Source organism: Artibeus jamaicensis, unplaced genomic scaffold (genome assembly GCF_021234435.1).
Source record: "Artibeus jamaicensis isolate MK-2021 breed Jamaican fruit bat unplaced genomic scaffold, CSHL_Jam_final contig_3243, whole genome shotgun sequence".
Taxonomy (NCBI): domain Eukaryota; kingdom Metazoa; phylum Chordata; class Mammalia; order Chiroptera; family Phyllostomidae; genus Artibeus; species Artibeus jamaicensis.
This window is the reverse complement of record NW_026521766.1, coordinates 1444836-1464361: the sequence shown is the minus strand read 5'-3', so window position 1 is coordinate 1464361 and position 19526 is coordinate 1444836. Positions and strand designations below refer to the sequence as shown.

General features: G+C 39.6%; 1 protein-coding gene across 15 annotated transcripts in view; it reads left to right on the top strand.

The window, feature by feature from the left end:
- PAM (peptidylglycine alpha-amidating monooxygenase) overlaps window positions 1-19526 on the top strand; it is a 278484-nt gene that overhangs the window by 173041 nt on the left and 85917 nt on the right. For 14 of the 15 annotated variants that reach the window (XM_037142660.2, XM_037142659.2, XM_037142657.2 and 11 more), the window contains 2 exons: window positions 11463-11548; window positions 12706-12789. In XM_037142660.2, coding sequence (XP_036998555.2) covers window positions 11463-11548; window positions 12706-12789 — 170 coding nt within the window. Of the gene's footprint in view, window positions 1-11462; window positions 11549-11938; window positions 11997-12705; window positions 12790-19526 lie in introns of those variants that run through there. The other variant, XM_053663656.1, reaches the window with a different exon arrangement.

Below are 19526 nucleotides of genomic sequence, written 5' to 3'. Positions count from 1 at the left end.
GAAGGGAACTGGTTTGTGCCCTTCTGCATAATCACGTAGACTGATAGGTCTCTCTCCACGCATCCAAATGTTCATTAGGTGGATCCGAGGCACGCAGCAACTGCTCGCTAGTCATTTTTACAATAAACAATTGTTGTATGTATTTGGAACTGTTAAAAGCATAGGGCAATTAGTGGAAATCTCCTTGGACCAAGTAACATCAAAGCATTTGTTAATGGGCTTAAGTTATTTGATGAAAGGGGTGTATCACATAGGAACCCCACTCACATGATTGAATTTATGTAAAAATGGAGCCAATCACAGGTACCCTTTGATATCAACATCCTAGTTTTTGCTCTTCAGTAAATTTTTGTAAATAAAATTTTGGAATTAAAAGATTATTCTCAGACAGCTTTTCTGAATCTGATTCAGCAAATCACATCCTTTGGGTTTTATGTTTTAAAAATATTTATTCTGAAATTAACAAAATTTACCTTTGGATTAAAATGAGTAAAAATAGCTAGAAGAAGTGTGAATTTTAAAAAATGTGCTTTTGATTCACCTTGGTTCAAGGGAATGAATGAAAAAATAAAACATCACTTAAATGTTATTATGATTCTAATTATTAAGAAAAATATGTAAAATGAACTAAGCCTAGTCCATTGTTCCCATGTTAAGGGAATATGAGAGCAAACACAGTATTTTGTTTTTTAAAATATTTGTTTATATTTTTAATATACTATTTTGATATTAAGTCTAGTTAAAGGATTTTCTTAGTTGGGGAAAGAGAATTCAAAGCAAAAATGTAAATAAAAGTGAAAAACAGTAATTTTGAGTAACCCGATGGCTACACATATTATTTTGATAAAATTATTACTGGAAAGGCAACATAGTGGAGAGAAAGAGCAGTAAGTCACTGGCTGGATTCCCTGGGTGTGTTACCTACCCCACGTGACTGGCCATGATTTCCTCATTTTATCAAGAGACTCTCACGAGATCATTTATAGAACTCCCCTGTGCTCTGAAATTCTGTAGCCATATAAATATAAGTTGCATGCAAATACTGAGTCAGATTGGAAAAGCATTCGGAGCTGGAGATATGTACTCTGGTTGAATCACTTCAAGCAGTGAGTCTACTGTGTTCTGCCATTCAGTTGTATCCTTAAGTAATTAGCACTCTTAATGACATTATGCCCGTAATATTTTAAACAGACCTTAAGAATCTGTCTGGCAGCCCACATTTTCACTTAATCTAAAGGCTTGTTATAATTGACTTTAAAACCATGAAACAAAGACAATAGTTGATGCTGTTATTTATCTTTTTTTAACCAAGCCCAAAGGGTTGAACATTTAAAAGTAGGATCTACATGTTAACTGTTCAGTATGAAAACTGGGAGATATGCATTAAGTAAAACTGTTCTAGTGACTCTTACTTCTACAATCCAGCCTTACTTTCCATTTAAAGAGAAGACAGACTTTGTAACCTCTGATATTTAGCAAAATCCATTCATTGGTCTTAAAGAGTTAGAGCTCACAGTCTATTTCGTGGGCTGAACTTTTCAGTTGCATCATAGAAATGTCCTCTGCTTCCTACCCCAGTGCTGCACGGGCTCAGCCCTGACAACAGTCAGCAGATGTTTTCCAGCTGCTTAGCCTCTTATCTGTCCCACCTGAATTATAAGACTAATAACAAATATCTATCAATGTCAAAAGCCCTGTATTCTTAAATATCTGAGTCGTGGAATTTATCACACTCATTTCACAGATGCAAATCTATTCTTCACTTGCTCTAAAATACATACAGTACTTAAAAGATTTCCAGACCTTCACATATGTTTTTGGTTATTATAACTATAATGGTTCTTGATGGTTAAGGATATCAAGAACTTATTCACGCTCTAGGGAAATCTTTACAGGAATATAAAGGTGTTTTAGCGGAAGAAGAAAAAGCTATTACTAGGATATTTTAACGCCAAAACGTCGAGCTAGGGTCTTCCCTGTTTTCATTTGACTGTTCTATTCATCGCCAGTAGATTGGCAAATAGGTCTGTGTTTCTAATAAAGTAAATGTTTTCCCCTGAAATTATGAAGTTATAATTCATCCCCTGTCTTCAGGCAGCACTTTTAATATGAAGGCACAGAGCTATTCTGATGATGTTTCGCCATTGTGCTGCCCTCCTTTGCTCTTTGTGATTGCCTCATTCTACTGTTCATTAAAATATATTTACAGTTATATTACGTTTACATGAAAATAGTAGACACAGCATGAAGCAGTTTTCATTATGGAGTCATTTTAATTTTAAAGTTTTTTTTCCCTCTACACATATCTAGTCTTTTGTGTCTCATTCCAAATTAGCAGCTCACACTGGTAATGTGTCTAGTTAATTATATGCATGTGCATTTAAATCGCATACATTGATGTGAACCTTTTAATATACTGTGGGGTGGTCCCTTTATAGTTAGAGTGGGCCTGGTGCTCAGTTCCGAATTTACATAGCTCTCGAGGATGCCGAGAAGGACCAGCTGTGTCAGAGCAGCGGCTCCGCTGGCCCCCGGAGGGAAGGCGACAGTGCCTGTCAGGGGCCGCCCCCCATGCCTCTTTCCCAGGCTTTTACTGGAAACAGTTGAAACATCCAGGGACCAACGGAGAGATAATAGCACCAAGGTCGGAGCAAGCGTATCGATAGCATGATTTGTTGGACTTTATTTGTGCTTTCAGACTTAACCCAAAGCTTAGCATTTTAAGTTCCTCCGGTTTGTTGCCTAAATAGGAGCTATAAGTGAGCAGATGTTTTGGGGGGCTTTTTTAAAGTCAGTAAGGAAATAAGGTGGTGAAAACTGAGTCATTTAGTTATAAAAATGTTATTACTGCTGCCCACTAAAAATGGCAAATTTTAGGAAGTCCTGGAAATTTAAATGTTGCATTTATCTATTCTATAAATATCTTTTCTACTTTTTTTTACTCTAATGATCACATTTTTAAAAAAATAATGAGTAACAAGGATTGGTACAAAAGGAGAAGGGATTATGTACAATAAACAGGTTGTTACAGAATAGTCATGGGGATGTAAAGTACAGTGTAGGAAATATAGTTAATACTATTTTAATAACAATGTGTGGTGCTACATGGGTATCAGGTTAATTGGGATGATCACTTAGTAAGTTATGAAATGTCTAACCACTAAGGTATATACCTGAAACTAATATAATAATGTGTGTCGACTATAACTGAAAATTTTTTTAAAAATTAAAAATGTTGGGTTGGCCAAAAAGTTCATTTGTCTTTTCCCATAAGATGCCTCTAGTAGCACTTAGTTGTCTTTAACTTCATTCAAAACAATTTTGTTAGATTGTATTGTGACAGCTGTCGTATCAGCACGCATTTTTTTTGAAAAATCACAATTGCTGAATTTTTGTGTAGCCATTGTAATATTGAAAATAGAAAAAAATAAGCAACATTTTCAGCATATTATGATTTATTTTTCAAGACAGGTAAAAATGCAACTGAAATGCAAAAAAAGATTTGCACAGTGTATGGAGAAGGTGCTGTGACTGATTGATCATGTCAAAAGTGGTTTGCGAAGTTTCATGCTGGAGATGTCTTCTTGCTGGATGGTGATGCTCCATGGTTGGGTAGACCAGCGGTCCCCAACCTTCTTAGCACAAGGGACCACTTACATGGAGGACGGTTTTTCCACAGATTCACTTGTCCTCACCAATAGGGTTTTGATATCAGCCTGCAGGCAGTTGATTTATTGTGGTCTCTGTGCAGTCAAACCTCTCTGCTAATGATGACCTGTATTTGCAGCCACTCCCCAGCACTAGCATCACTGCCTCAGCTCCACGTTAGGTCATCAGGTGTAAGATTCTCATAAGGAGGATGCAACCTAGATCCCTCGCTAGCTCAGTTCACAGTAGGATTTGCACTCCTATGAGAAACTAATGACACCACTGATCTGATAGGAGGTGGAGCTCGGGTGGGGAGCAATGGGGATCGGCTGTAAATACAGATGAAGCATTGCTCACCTGCCACTCATCTCCTGCTGTGCAGGCCTGTTCCTAACAGGCAGTGGAGTGGTACCACTCTGTGGCCCCAGGTATCGGGGACTCCTGCTCTAGACCTTTCTTTCCTCCCTCTCAACCTATTGCACTCCGTCCCCACACTATACACATCTCAGACCATACTTCCATCTCCCATCGTTGACCCTCGATGCTGGGCTTCTCACGACTGATCTTACGGCACTGCTGCTGACATAAATCCAAGACCCCCTCTCCTCAGGCAGTGCTCTTATATTGGACTGAGTTCTAGACTGAGTGCTAACTTCCACCTTCCTTCTCTCTCCTCTCTAATGCTGCACTCCTTGAAAAGCAATCCTCACTTCCCCACGTCTCATTTGCTCTTTGGACTACTTTAATTCCTTCTCCTACTACCACTGCTAATGAAACTTCTCAGGAACAGTTTCTAATTACAAGATCCAGGAGGTTCTTGTTAACATTTCATTTATTTGATCTCTATGTGGCATTTGTCATGGTGACTACTTATTTCTCTTAAATTCTGTCCTACCTTGGCTTCCATAACATCACGGTCTCTCTTGGCTTTGCTCCTCTAGCAGTGAAGACCGTGAAGTCTGTAACCAGCACTAAGTTCACTTTCTGTCAGACCACTTACTAGCTGTAGGCAAATGAAGTCTTTGAACCCTAGTTTCTCATTTACAACACAGGCGTAACAGAACCCTACAGAGAGCTGTGAAGAGGATTAATTGAGATAAGTTAAGTAAAGCTCAGTGCTTAGGACATATCTGGTCATACTTATTCTTTCCTGTTCTCTTGTCCTGGCATCCCCTCCACTCCTTATTTCCACTCTTTAATTATTACTGTCTCTCAAGAGTCCAATTCTTAGCAGTCACCATTCTCATTGCCTTTACTCTATGCTGACTTTTCCAAAGTTCTTGTCTCCAGCTCGGGCATCTGCTGTAGCAACTGTGATACTTCATGTCAAGTGACTGTTTACATGTCTGTCTCTTGCTACTAGACTGTGGGCTCGCTGAGGGCAAGGGCCCTGATTTATTTTCTCCTCACCACCTCCCAGCACCTAAAGTAGTGCTCGGCACATGGTAATAAGCCTTCAATAAATTTTTTCTAGATGCCACCTTAACCCTATGCTCACTTCCCTAGACCAGTTGAAGTTGATAGCGATCAAATTGAGACATTAATTGAAAACAATCAAAGTTATACCACCTGGGAGGTAGCCAGCATACTCAAAATATCCAAACCAATAAAGTTAGTGGTGAAAATGAAAAATGTGTCTTTTATTTTTACGGAAAACTAAGTGGATTTTTTGTCCAATCCAATAAAAAAATAATAATGGGTGGTTAGCTACAGAGAGTTCCAGGATTTGAAAGTCATATTTTCTTCATATAAATAGTTTCAGCAACCGGGGTAATTCTGGAACATGGTATTTTTGTAATGTGAGGTTGCACCTTCATTCTGCTGAGCACAGGACTTAAGGCTTACTGCCGAGTATGACTGCCCACCCCAGGACTGTGTTCACAGCATTCTGTGATTAAAGAGAGCAGGCTCGTTATGGATCCTGCCATGTACTTTGGAGTGACCTACGCAGAGCTAAAATTATGTTTAGCCTTAGTAGTTAATATTTGATTTGAAAACTATTTCTAATGATGCTTATTATGACCAACTACTCTTTACAAACCGAATATGGCTTCTGTAGGTTGTTTGATCGTTTTCCGAAAAGACAAATCCCAGCTGATTAAATGAGGCTATTTCTAGCTGTTCTAACTTGGAATTGTTCTCCAGATAAAGCAGTAGTGTTTTATCATTCTATGAAGCTTTAGCTTAAATCCCCTTCAACTGCTTCTATTTATTAACCACCTGCTGTGTCTTTTGAAATGCCACTATCTCCACAGGGTTACAGGTGCTGATGAAGGGAAAGAGAAAATAGCTAAAACATATAAGTAAATGTATAGAGAGAAAAGCCTGTATGTGAAACACCCGGCTTGGTTGCTCATTTAAATGACTTTTTTTTAGGTGATGTTACTAAAGCATCCTTGCCTCCCTCATGATGGTAAGGACCCTTGGGTTGGGAATGCTGTTCGCATTGGCTGCCTTCCTGCAGCCTCTCCACACCCTCCTATCCCCGCCCCCGCCCTCTGTGCACCGTGCAGCAAGATGCACAGCCTGCCTCCGCCATCCCTTCTTCGCTCCTGCCATAACAAACTACTAAAGCCAAACATACATAATATCCTTGTCAGTACAAATAAAAATAATATCGTCTCCCAAATCTCTTTTCCTTGTTCTAAGCACTGTAAAATGTGTCTTTGAGCATGGTAGCAAAGTTTAGACAGAAATATTTGCTAGGCTAAAATTAATTGAATTCATTTCCTTATTCTACTTTAATATTGTAATAGATTAATATTATATTGTATGTCAGGATAATATAGAGGATCATCATTAAAACACACTTGGCATCTTGTTCTAACTTCTAGTCACCAATGATCGTATTTCTTGGCTAATGTTGGGGGGCCTAGGTTAGATATTGATAGGCGTTCCTTAGCAATTGATCAATTCCTTGTACACTCATGTCAACTTTATAGGATGTCATGGTTATAACCATTTTGAGAGTTTCAACAGAAACAAACATTACCTGACTTTGAACATTATTTTTTTCCTTACAAGGCTAGCATTCATGTTAAACAGAATGGCAATATTATAGCACGGTACTCTCATATTTAACATTTAACACAGAGCCAGAACTTTGACATCAGAGTGTCTTTGGTTCAGATCTCAGCTCTGCTACTTGGTAGTTACAATAAATATTATTCATATCATTTAAGTTTGTTTCCTCATCTGTGAAATGGGGATATTAATTCTGCCTAATTGGGCCATTGTGAAGAGTGAAGACACATAAGTAATGTGCTTTGGCACCATGCCAGGCACATAGAAGTACTTAATAACTAATAGCTATTATCCTTGTCCATTTATTAATAAAATATTGATTAACTATCCATTATGTGCAAGCACTATGTTAGGCACTGAGAATTTGGTGTGGACAAAACTTCGCCGCTCCCCTAAATCTCACACTGTGCACTGTCGATCAGGCTGGTGCTTGTAAGTCACGGCTCCTGTTGAGCTGCCCCATTGAGTATCCTGATAATCACCTGTTAATGCAAACCCTTTGCACTGAAACTCACAGAAGGCTGGTCTGAACTGGGAGATATGTTCCATGGGTTTATAGAACAGTTCATGAAATTTGAATACCTGACTCACGGAATGCACATTTGAGAGTTAAGGACATTCCATATATGCCATTGATTTTATGTTGTGTTTCTTAAAGAATGTTCTAACTTCGGATTCATTTTCCTATGGCTCTGTTAAAATTGCAGTTGGAGGCCATACAGACTTGACTTGAGGGCCTGACATTTTTAAAATGTTTTTAGCCAAAAGAAGAAATGAGTTATCAGTTCTGATCTTTCTTGAGTAAACTTGGATTTTAAATAGCCTCTAACAGATACAACCAGAGAATATTTTAACAGTCAATTGGGATTTGTTTGGATAATTCAAAATGACAGGCTAGCACTTTTCAGCTCTTGGCATGGTGTAAAAATATCCATGCCACCTGAATGGTTTCCCCATGGATTAGAGGTGAAAAGGTTCTGCAGCAAAGGCTTAAGAATCCAGAATAGTTCTATTTTCAAATGTTAATTCTCATCATTTTTGCAATGAATACTAAGGAACCACAAGGGACCTATGTGAATTTTTTCACAATTAATTGGCTTAATCTGGAGGAGCCTTTAGGAGAAGCTGCTATAAGAATAAGGAACCTGGTTGATGAGGCCTGAAATTACAACAGCCACTGATCAAGGCTGGTTACACTGCTTCCTAACCTTAAGACGCTTTTTATTAATAAGGACAGTAAAAATCCTATTTTGGTGGGATTCTTTTTGGAAAGCCAAAATACGCCATATCAACTTTATCCTGTTGGTTCTTTTATGTGGAGAAAATATGCTATTTCCATTTAAAATGGAACCGGAAATTTGAAAATGAAGAGGTGCAGGGATTTTATCCCAATGGTCTTTGCCACTCTTTTGTGTTATCATCCATTATACCAGGGGTGTCAAACTCATTTCCACAGGGGGCCACATCAGGCTTGCGGTTGCCTTCAAAGGGCCAAAATCATTTTAGGACTGTATAAGTGTATCTACTCCTTAACTGTTACGGAGTTGAAATTACATTCGACCCTTCGAGGGGCAACCGCCAGGCTGATGTGGCCCCAGTGGAAATGAGTTTGACACTCCTGCCTTATAGGATCCGCTTCTCTGGGCCTCTTGTTTTTTCTCTTCCCTTAGTCCTTTCACTCGTGAGGTTTTAGGATTAGTTTCAATATTCCGGCTCCCTCCAGTGACTCATTTCTTACTCCGTCTTGAGTTTCGCATGTTCTTTAAAAAAATTATAAAACAGGATTTTAAAAATTAAAGTTTTGTTTGTGAAGCTATTCTATTACCAGAACTGTTAAGAGAATTCAATATAAAATCATCGTCTCTCTGCACATAAGTCAGAAGAACTTAGGTAGAATTTGATTTTAGAATTGCATGCACATATTGCAACGCAGTTCACATCTAATAGTAGTCATCAAAGCTTATCTTCACATATCATTCTCTGCCTACAAATCACTCTCACAAATCAAGACAGAAGGAAGCATGACAGCCGGAGTTTTGAATCATAGCTCTGACGTTTGGCAGTTAGACTCTCTGGGCTTATTCAGCTGTAACATGAAATCTACCTGCAGTGTTCTCGTAAGAATGAATATCAACTTGTTTGTACAAAATATCAGGAAAGTAATAAGTCAAACGTGTTGTTATTTAATATTTTAGTTAATACTTCTTAACTAACTTTTAAAAATTATACTTGACAGTACAATTGAATTTAGGCCAACTCAATTCTTTAAAGATTTGTATAGGAAAACTAAAAAAATGGATTTAGCAGCTAACTTCAACAAACAGTTCTTCAATATTTACTAAATGCCAGGTAGGGTTGTAGGTTTTGGGGGTATGGAGTGAAAGATATGACCCCAGACCCCAGTGTGCACAGCCTGGTTGAAGAGGAGGTAATAAGCGGATTCTTGGGATGAATGCTACAGTTAAAGAATGGAAGTTGAATGGGGTGGGGGTCAGAAAAAGCCTCCCTGAGGAGGAAGACTTGAGCAGAATCTTGCAGGAAAAGGTGAGAGGGGTAAATTAGTCAGGTAGAGAGTTGAGGAAGGGGTTCTCAGGGCAAAGGGGACTATGGAGAAGAGTGTATCAGAAACTGGCAGCCACGTGGCATGATTAAAAAGCCTTTTTATTCCCTGGAGATGTAACAAGCTCCCAGATTATGCAAGACCTTATGCTACAATGTTTGGGTTTTATTTTGATGTTATTCTTGGGAAACATTTGAAAGATTTTGTGCCAGCAAGTGACATAATCAAATATGTTGCTTAGAAAAATTTACTAAACCAGTTTTCTCTATTATATATTTCATTCTGGTTCTTACTAGTCACACCCTGAACTGACTTCCATATCAGAGGGAATAATTATCTTGTTTAACCCAAGACTGTCAACACACTGGTGTTAGACACTGTCTATTTATGATCTTTGTTGAAAGCTATGAAAATTGTCATGCAGATCTTTAAATTTTAGGAGCTGACAGCAGTGAGATACAAAGTTCATCACATCTGACAGCCTCATTTTTTAAACCATTGTAGCCTGAGTCCAAGGAGGAAAATTTTACTTTTGGGCACTGTCCAATACCCTGAGCCTTTCAGCACACTTGGCACAAGGGCGTCACAGACATTTGTTCAATGCACAAGTCTCACATGGTAATGATCCGTCACCATAAGTATATTGTTCTTGACAGTGAGCAGTAAGAAACCACTGGCTGATGTGTTTTACATGGCACATTACCCAATTTCTTTCTGCAGACTGATTTATAGAAGCAAGAATACTTGCTGAACATACCTTACGGAGACCGCCTGGTGCCTCTTCCCTCCCCCCTTTACTCAGACAGGTAACAGCTGTCTGTGCTTTACTGTCGGTCCTGGCTACAGGCAGGACACATGTTAGGAGTCCCTTCCTCTGAGTACGAAGGTTCTCCTCACTAGTAGTTTAGTCATTCGTGACCTGACCGCTTTCCAGGTTTCTAGCCTCCGTGTCTAGCTTCTTCAGGAGGCCCCGACAGTCTGCCCTTTGCTTCCCTCCCAGTCAAGGGCACATTTCCTCCTGTGTGAGTCATCCTCCTGTCTAAGAAGGCTGAGCTCAGCCTAGTCCTCGGTAGTCCTCAAACCTTTCAGATCTGCCTGAACTCCTGACTCTGACCTTGGTTGGTGCTAATTACTCAAAACACAAATGTACAAAAGCAGCATAAAAATGTCACTTAATATCATTTTGAACAAACCCAATTCTATAATAGAACAAACTAAGAGATATAGTGTAATGGAGGGAAAAATGCATGTGACTTGGGGTCAGACAACTTAGCGTTTATGAGATTGGATCTACCCATGTGCTGGTTACGGCACCATGGCAGCCCAAGCAGCGTGGCTCCCTTCAGGAAGGGCCTTCCAGGGCCCATGCACATGCTCAGGATACCCAGCTGTTAAGGGGGAAGTTCCGGGACTCAGCTCCAGCCATATCTTTCTGCCTGTGCTCCTTTCACCAAGGCCGGATGGCCAGCCCTGCCTCTCAACAGCGAATCTTTAGCTAATGCGAACATTTTGTTAAATGATGCATTACCTCAGTATGCTTTGAGGTTTATAAAGTGGTTTCACTTATATCTCATTTGACTTACTGAACAACTCTGTGAAGTAAGTATAGCCATCTCCGTTTTACAAGAGAGAAAACTGAAGCTCGTAAGGAACAGTGATTTGCACAACATGAAACAACCTGTAAGTGACACAACCAATATTCATAAACTTTTAAAAAGTCATATGTGTCTATATAACACCGGGAACCCTTTAAGTAGGGGATCTTTGTATTGTTCACCCTGCTGAGTGTAGGGTTCATGTAGTTTGTTGCAACAGCTGGAGACTTGTGAACACTAATCCCCAAAGTGGATGTTTTTTTCAGTCCACTTCTAAATTTCTTCTGCATTAGCTTTGTTTATTCAGACTCTCTATGTGATGCCTATTTTTCTACCTGATTGCATAGTGTACGTTCCACATCTGAACATACCGAATTAGAAGTGGTATATCTACCTCACAGAATTGTTTTACACTAGGCAACAAACAAATAAAATCTCCTTTTATATGTGCTTTTTTTCACATCGAAAATATTCTTTGCTCATTAGATCTTCAAGCTGATATGACTACAGTGATAATATATCCATGCAGTATTTGACTTTGTTGTCATACATTTTCCCCGGTACCCCCACTGTGTGAGTGATTTATACATTTACTACTCACATCTTCATTTATAGCCACTTTTTTTTCTTTTCAGGTTTTGCGATGAAGGAACCTGTGCTGACAAAGTCAATATTCTGTACGCCTGGGCAAGAAACGCTCCCCCTACCAGACTCCCCGAAGGTAAATCCGGAGGCCTCTTGGGTTGTCGTATTAAACTGCTTAACTTCTGATTCCAAAGTACTTTTTACTATATGTCCTTTCCAACAGTGGGTGACAATGGTCTTTTCTGCTGTTTTGCACTAAAAAAGTGCCTGCGTCACCTGCTTTGTCTCAGAAAGGTTCCATTTAGGTAGTTACTCTTTGCTCTACCTCCCTTTGGTAAGTAACTTGCTCACACAGCAGTTTAGACAGAAAACAACCAAGTTGACCTCAAGCCACCTTTGGCCTAAGGCACATTGGTTCTTGACAGCAGTAGCTTTTTATGAGCCAAGAGGGCTAGGAATTAAATAAACTGCTGTTTCAGCAAACAGGTTTTTTTAATAGTCCTGGAACCTGAGTATTTAATGTGATGCCAAACCTCAGCTGGCTTTCTGACTTCACCTCTGAAACTGTTCATAGCCTCCAATGTGTGAGTGAATTACTAGACTCTCTTTTTGTTGCTTAAATGCTTTTTTTTATAGATTTTTATTTATTTATTTTTAGACAGAGGGGAAGGGAGTGAGAAAGAGAGGAAAAGAAACATCAGTGTGTGGCTGCCTCTTACGTGCCCCCTGTAAGGAACCCGTCGGAATCCAAAAATTTATTGGCATACTAGACTTTGTAATCTAGGTGGTAATGGTTTTCTCAATAACATTTTTGTAGATAACCTGTTTTCATATGGAAAGAAAAGTAATTCCTCTGAGATGTTCTTAAGAAGTCTATTTTTTCTATTGAATGAGCAAACAAAAATAGGTGTGAATATATACAAAATGAAATGAGAGAATGGGTTCATGTATGTCTGTTCTATAATCAAGGAGAGAATTTTGTTTTGCTTTAAGTCTGTTACTTTCAAAATGACTGAACTGCCCTCTTACTATGCAAGTAATTACTCCGGCTCCGAAGAGGGAACTATGTATAGAATTCTATCAGAGCTCTGAGAGGGGTTGATATTAGAAGTACTAGAAATACTAAAATTAGATTATATTGGAAATTTTCAGTAAATGCCTAGTTTACTTTCATTTTCATATGCGATATACGATTTTATTTACCTTTTGATTTCACAGATCAGCAATCTGAGATTAGCTCCATTCGAGACCTCCACTTCTAAAATGTTCATTTGTCATCTTTTGTAAATCTAGGTGTTGGATTCAGGGTTGGAGGAGAGACTGGAAGTAAATACTTTGTACTACAAGTACACTATGGGGATATTAGTGCATTTAGAGGTACGTTTTGAAATATTGGAACTAAACACAACTCTCAGTCTTACACTGTTTAAAATATGTGTACTAAAATGAGACTTGACCACACTCTCTGCCCACTGGGATCAACTACTTTTGTTTCTTTTAATTTGGGACTATGGAGAAATTTATTTGAGGGCATCTCTCTTTATGCATCCTACTGAACTTTCTCTTAGGCCGACTTGAGGTTCTTTGGTTTTCCAATGTATTATCTTATCTACCTGCTTCTGCTGGGGGATTCCTTCTAAGCAGAATTGTCAGAAAGTCTAGGCACTAGTAAATCATTGAACTCTCTAAGCAAGCCCTTGGGAGAGTAGGCAAGTGTTACAATACCAGCGAGGTTCTCAGATGTTCTGGCTCACGTCAGCACTTTATCTATAATCCACACTTTCCAATTCATGAACTCATCCATTGTCCACTGCACTAACGCAAAAATCACCCACCCCTTAAGACACCCACTGCTGAGCACCACCCTAGCCACCTATTGCTCACCGTGATCACTATGCACTTCATTTAAATGCTCCTTTCCTTATTATAGAATTATCAACAGGAAGAAGGGGCCCTTTCCCAAGGCAATCTGGACTGGTGCCTGCTGTTCTTCTGCTGTATTCAGTCAAACTCCAGTGGCCTTCCAGGTTCACACTCCTATGTCCATGGGAGTATAAATATTAAGCAGTCTTCTCCTTGGCTTGTCAGCTTCCCAATTGTCTTGCTGACTTATAAATATTCCCCCAAGTTCTCTAACCTATCATTTGTTTGCATTAACTAGCCTGATACATTTCCCTCTCCAGGAAATTATCTGTTCTAAAAATGTGCTTTGTTGGTATCAGTGAAACAGGCAGATTCTAAGACTGCTGACTCTCAGAGCTTTGATGATACTGTGATTTTTCTAAAGAGGCAAAGAAGGCTCTCTGTGAGCACCACCCCTAAGTAGCTGGTCATTCCCACACGCACCCTCCCCTTTCTACTCTTTGTCCCCCTAGAGAACCCCTGGACTTCACTTTTCAACCTAACTCCTCTTGGCTTTGTAGTGTCTCCTAACAGATATTGCAGTGATGCCCTTGGGAAATATAGTTCTTAAAATATATTACTGTAATAATTTCATTTGAGTTAATTTATTACTGATGAAGAATCCGCAATTTGTTTAATCTACAGGTAATTTAAAAAGTTCTGATAGTCAATGCATAAGTATATATATAAAAGATTGATGAGAAAATTTTATAATAATTTTAATTTTATACTTGTTTCAGAATAATTTTTATGAGAGAAAATAGGAATGAGATATGAGATAGAAAGATTACCAGTTCTGCAATTCATAGAGCTTATTGTTATATAATGAAAATATAAATAAAATAATTTGTTCATGTGATTCATTCAGTGGTATTAGATATTATCTTGTGCCTTAAGTTGTACGTGGCTTAGGATAGTAAATAAACACATGGGAAAATATCAAATCTCATTAAAACCATAAGAGATCACTTTACATTTATTAAGTTGGGGGTGAATGGAAATTGGATTATAAAACCCAGGACTGCCGGGGTTGTCATGAGTCTGGTACAGTTTGGGGAGGTTTGTAAATCAGTGCAGTATTTTGAATGCAACTTTATTATATACATTCTATACAGAACATTAGAATCTTGCTGTGCGTTTTTATTCTAAAAAAAGACACTTTTTTATTTTTAAGAGCAGTCAGCCAAACAGCAGTTATTTATGTACCACTGACTATTAATATAAAAAACCAGAAGTTAACAAATATCCCCTAATAGGGGGCTAGTTAATTAATGTTATAACAACAAAAATAGCTAAACATAAAATTTTATAGAGACTACCTAAAACTGTGTGTATGCTTGTATGTTTCTGAGGATTATAAGGAACAAGGACAAGCAGGAGACAGTCAGGAAGCAGGAAAGACAGCACTGGGTGGGTCGTTTCCCTTCAGAACACAAAACACTGTGTGTGTAAATCCCACAAGCAGAAGCACCGAGGCAAGTCCTTCGGTACCTGCCGTCCATCTGCCGCCTTCCCACCCACAGTCTCCTGACAAAGAAGGGTCCACGCAGATCTCTGCGGGCCTGGTTTGAGTTACCGTGAGGGGTGACTTGTACTTTAAAACGTTTCTGTGCTCTGACTGTACATATATCTCCAGGTATGCCTACAAGTGAAAAACAAGGTCATCCTATCTTCTAATGGTTAAAAGTACATTATAGAAGTTATAGACTTATTAAGAATATACACCCATGTATGGTCATACTAGTTTCAGTGAAGATTTGAACTTAATATTATTAAAACTGTTGACGATACCTTAAGCACATACATTGTAAATCAGAAGCAGACTAAGACTACAAAGAAATTACTGTACTCTTCTGAAAAGTGGGAACATGTTTGGCATAAGGGTCTGAGCATCTTCCCACCCAGGGAAGGTTTTAGAGAAGTGAGATGCCTGGGATTTTTCTTTAATGAACAGTGAAGGTGAACCAACAGTGAAGGTAAAATATCTTCTAAAGTCTGTTGGAATGTGACGAAGTGTCGGAGAGAGTATCAGCTAAAGCCAACTGGGTATACATGGATTGTGATTTCTATTAGTAGGGAAAAAATGCATGTGAATTCTGTGGAATAACATGCAATGTTTGTTTTTGTTTGCTTTGGAAATTCTACGGAATGGGAAGTGGTGAAAACATCCTATAGAAACAGCCAACTTTATTAAATTCCATGTCAGTCATGGGGTCACACCTGCACCGAGCACACTTATCATCCTGCCTGTGGGCGTTTAGCATATTCCAGCTGCAGAGACAAGAACAAAACAGGGCATTTCTGGGCAACAATCGAAATGCGATCCAGATACGGAGCCTGTGGAAAGGTGGCGTGGGCAGCTGTGCCCGGAAGGAGGTGGGTGCAGGGGACAGAGTCTGTGAATGGCTCTTAGAAGGTGGAACCAGAGCAGGGATTTGAATGCTGATTAGAAGCCCCAAAGTAGACAGAGGGAAGGGGAAGACATAATCCAGAAGAAGGTGAAACCAAGTACGTGGACACAGGAGAATGAAAAGTCTCATATCCACAGGGAGCCACAAATCATGATATTTGGTGTTACTGGAGTGTGAGATGCAAAGGGAGAGGTAGCAAGAATTGAGAAGAGAGGTGAAAGGTGGGGACCGGACCATAAAGATTCTTGTTAGGACTTTATTCTGAAGGTGCTCATAGTGCTTACTAGCCAAGCAGTAACCTGATCAGATCTCCCCTTCAGCCGGAGGCTTGAGGGCATGGAAATGCCTCTCCTAGCTTGGAGAAGAAAGGACCGGGGCTCTACGAGGCCACAGTGGACCTGGGCTGCGGCTCTGGAAGGCCAGCATGAGTTAGCGTTCTCTCTTTTAATGTAGGCTTTCTATAAATTAGTATCCTTTGTAAGACAGAATGTAGTCTTACTAGAAATGAAAGTCCCAAAGAGGCAATAGTGTAGTGCAGGGGTTGGGTGACCAAACTGGGAGCCGATGGCCTGGCAGTGGCACTGCTGGTTTGTTGCCCCCACCAAGTTCCTAACCCCCTGCCCACCTCACCTATGAAGTGGCCTCATAATGGTTCACATAAATGTGTCTGGTAAGTGCTCAGAAAATACTAACTAGAATCATTCTAGTTAAAATTTAGAATTGAGAATTTAGGATTTAGAATCAATCTAGTTAGAATGATTCTAACTAGAATGAGCCTGTAAAAGGCTTCCAAGGGATATAAATTCCCTAAATGCATAGTTGTCATAGTTGCCCGTAACATGGAGAGTATGTTGGTTACTTCTCAACGGTATTTTATTTCTTGTTATGTTTAGGCTCAGAACTGTGTTCACATCTCTTACATTGCCAACAGAAGTTTCCTACTTGTGGTCTGTGTCCTGTTCTCCCCAGTTTTTGTTATTTGTAGTTCAGTTATACGAAGAAACTACAAGATCAAATCTCTGCACTTAAGGAGATTACAATGGTGGGAACTAGAGATTCCATCTGGTCTTTTTTTTTCCTTCCTGTGTTTTTTTCAACAAAGTCTTTATTTTATTTTATTTTTTTATTGTTTGAGCATTTATTAAATGGTTTTAACACTGCTACTGCATTCAGTTGAAAGAGGGTAGAAGGTCATTCCTTACTCCCTCAAATCTAATAGAAAAAGCATAGCAAAGGATATCTGCTCACCCAACCCAATTAATGGGGCCCTCCCTGGTTAACTGGCTTGGATAAAGGTGGGTCTTATGTCCTTTAAAAAATGTTGTCGTAATATCTTTTTCCGTCTGTTCCAAAGAGAAAAGTCTCCTGAGATTGCTGCAAAAATTTTGCCACATTTCTTAGGTATGTCCGACCCAGGGGACTCAGGAAAACTGGCCTCTCCTTTCCAGAGTGCCTGACATCTAGTCTTCATCCGATTTCTCAAACTGGAAAACCCATGCATCCACCAACTACAGTTGGAACTAATATTCTTAAAACGGAGGTAAGGATCGATCGCTTCCCAAGTGCAGAAGCTCTGACTCCCTTTGGGTTGGCAAAATTTCCAAGCTGCCCAGTATCCTTAAGCTCTTGGTTGCATATAGGAAAATTAGCAGGTATTCTTCACGAAGAATACAGACCCCCCCACACACATATTCTAGAACGTCCTTAGGAGTTTATAGCTACAAGTTTTGTTTTCATTAGATTGGGTCTTTAATACTTATGTTCTAAATAAGATAAATGATATCTGGGGTAGAGAATGAATCCTTTTCAATAGCCAGGTTTTCCAGAAAGCTAAGTTTTTTTTTTTAACTCTTTAAGTACTTCAACTTTAGAGTGTTTGGAGCAGAAATCTTTCCCAATTATGGTATGCGCTTTATGAAATTAGAATAGTTGGTATATGTTAAATGCCTGCATCTGTGCCCAGCATAGAACAGCAATAAATGTTAGCTGTCTTTCTTATCCCAGACCCCTTTCTACCTAATGATGTCCCTTATAATTTTAGGAAAAGAATTTTTCTATTTCACTGGACTTGCTGCCTTTTTCTATCTACTTTTCTATATTTTCTATAGCTTCCTCTGTTGTCAAACTACCACTTCAACTCATTTTAATTCAGAGTGCTGCATGGAGGGAGGCAAAGATGAATAAGAGCAGATTCTGCCTTCTGTAGCTCGCCCAATGGAAACAAATAAAACAGTCACTGTAATCACATGAGCCAGCACACACTCAATGCAGTGAGGGACGGGGCTGAAAATCAGGCAAGACCACCCGGAATTTAGAAAGAGATTTTATGTTGCCCGATTGATTTCCTATAAGCACCCTTCTCCCTTGTTCTGCATTGATGCTTTTGATGTGGAATCTGTGTACCTAGGTTTCTTATCATTGTCTGCAAATTGAAAATAAGAGAGTCTGGATTGAATCCCTTTAAGGGAATTTTTGAATAAAATCTTGGGAATATCAGTGCCTGGACTTGATGACTTTCAGATTTGAATTATCTTTACCCTTTTTGTACTGTTCCATCCTGGCTATGTTCCGTTTAGGGGTGGCTTCTCAATAGCTGTTCTGGGCAGATGAGTAGTATGACTAGACATAGAGATCATTTTCATGCATGCACACTCCCTACTCACACACATACCTACAGCCAGAGTTCCTGCCACACCACAGCTGAGGGAGTGGTAGAGGGAGCCAGGGGAACTGGAAACAATGGCAGGCAGGACAGAAAACAGAGGACTCCAGAGGAATTCTAATTCCACTGCATCTCTGCCTTACAAGAGTACTGCCAGGAAGCTATTGGAAAAAGCTTTGAAATTGCGAGCCCAGGAAAAATCCCTTGCTAATGCATTTTTTGAACAAGATGGAGCATAGATCAGTGGCCGGGCAGCCACATTTAAAGTTATCCATTCCAAGATAAAGCAGACTACTGTGACTTCAGTGTAAGCATTAGAGGGCTCTTGACTCCTCGCTCTCTGATTGTTGAGATAGCTGGAAACTGGCGGGAAGATTGCTCCCTATTGCTTCCTCTGTTCTCGTCCCTAAATCTGTCCTGGACACATGCTCCTGTACGTTTTCCAGTGAGATATACAAGCCTGCTTTTATTCACTCCTCTCCAAAGTGAGGGATACTCTGATCAGAGTATTTGAACCCATTGTTTTCCAGCACTCTGGAGTGCTTTTTATATGAAGAATCTTCTTTGAAATTGCAGATATGGAGGGTGTGGTTCACACCTCCCCACTCCCAAGGAGATGCCTGAAAGCCACTGAGTCTCTACACTGACGGGGAGGCACAGATGGCACCCTCCCAGCCTTCTGCCTGACCCTCCCTGAACAGGACCTGGTCCAGCAAGCCTAATCTCCTTCCCATCCTCCCAGAATATGACAGTTAGTTCTCACCATGAGCTCTTATTTTAGGGTGCATGTAATGTGTCCAAGTTTTCAACACCAGGGACAGCCGCCTGCTTAAACAAGCCTCATCCCCAGTAAATACAGAAATGTCGTTCCAGGAAAGGTGCACTTTACCTGTTGCCCTTTCCTCTCCGCAGGCTGTTCATATGATACCCACGCAATCAGCCAGTCTTCTTTCTTCCCTCCCCAACGTCCACTTCCTGATTCTCTAGTAGTCCTTAATATAGCAGTACAAATTTTATTTAGATACTTTGGGCCAGATATGGTTTAGTATTAAGAACTTAGAATCTTTTTGAAAAGCACTCAAGTGCATAATTTATATATTATATTTTATCACTTTTGGCTGTCTGAGGTACTGTGTATA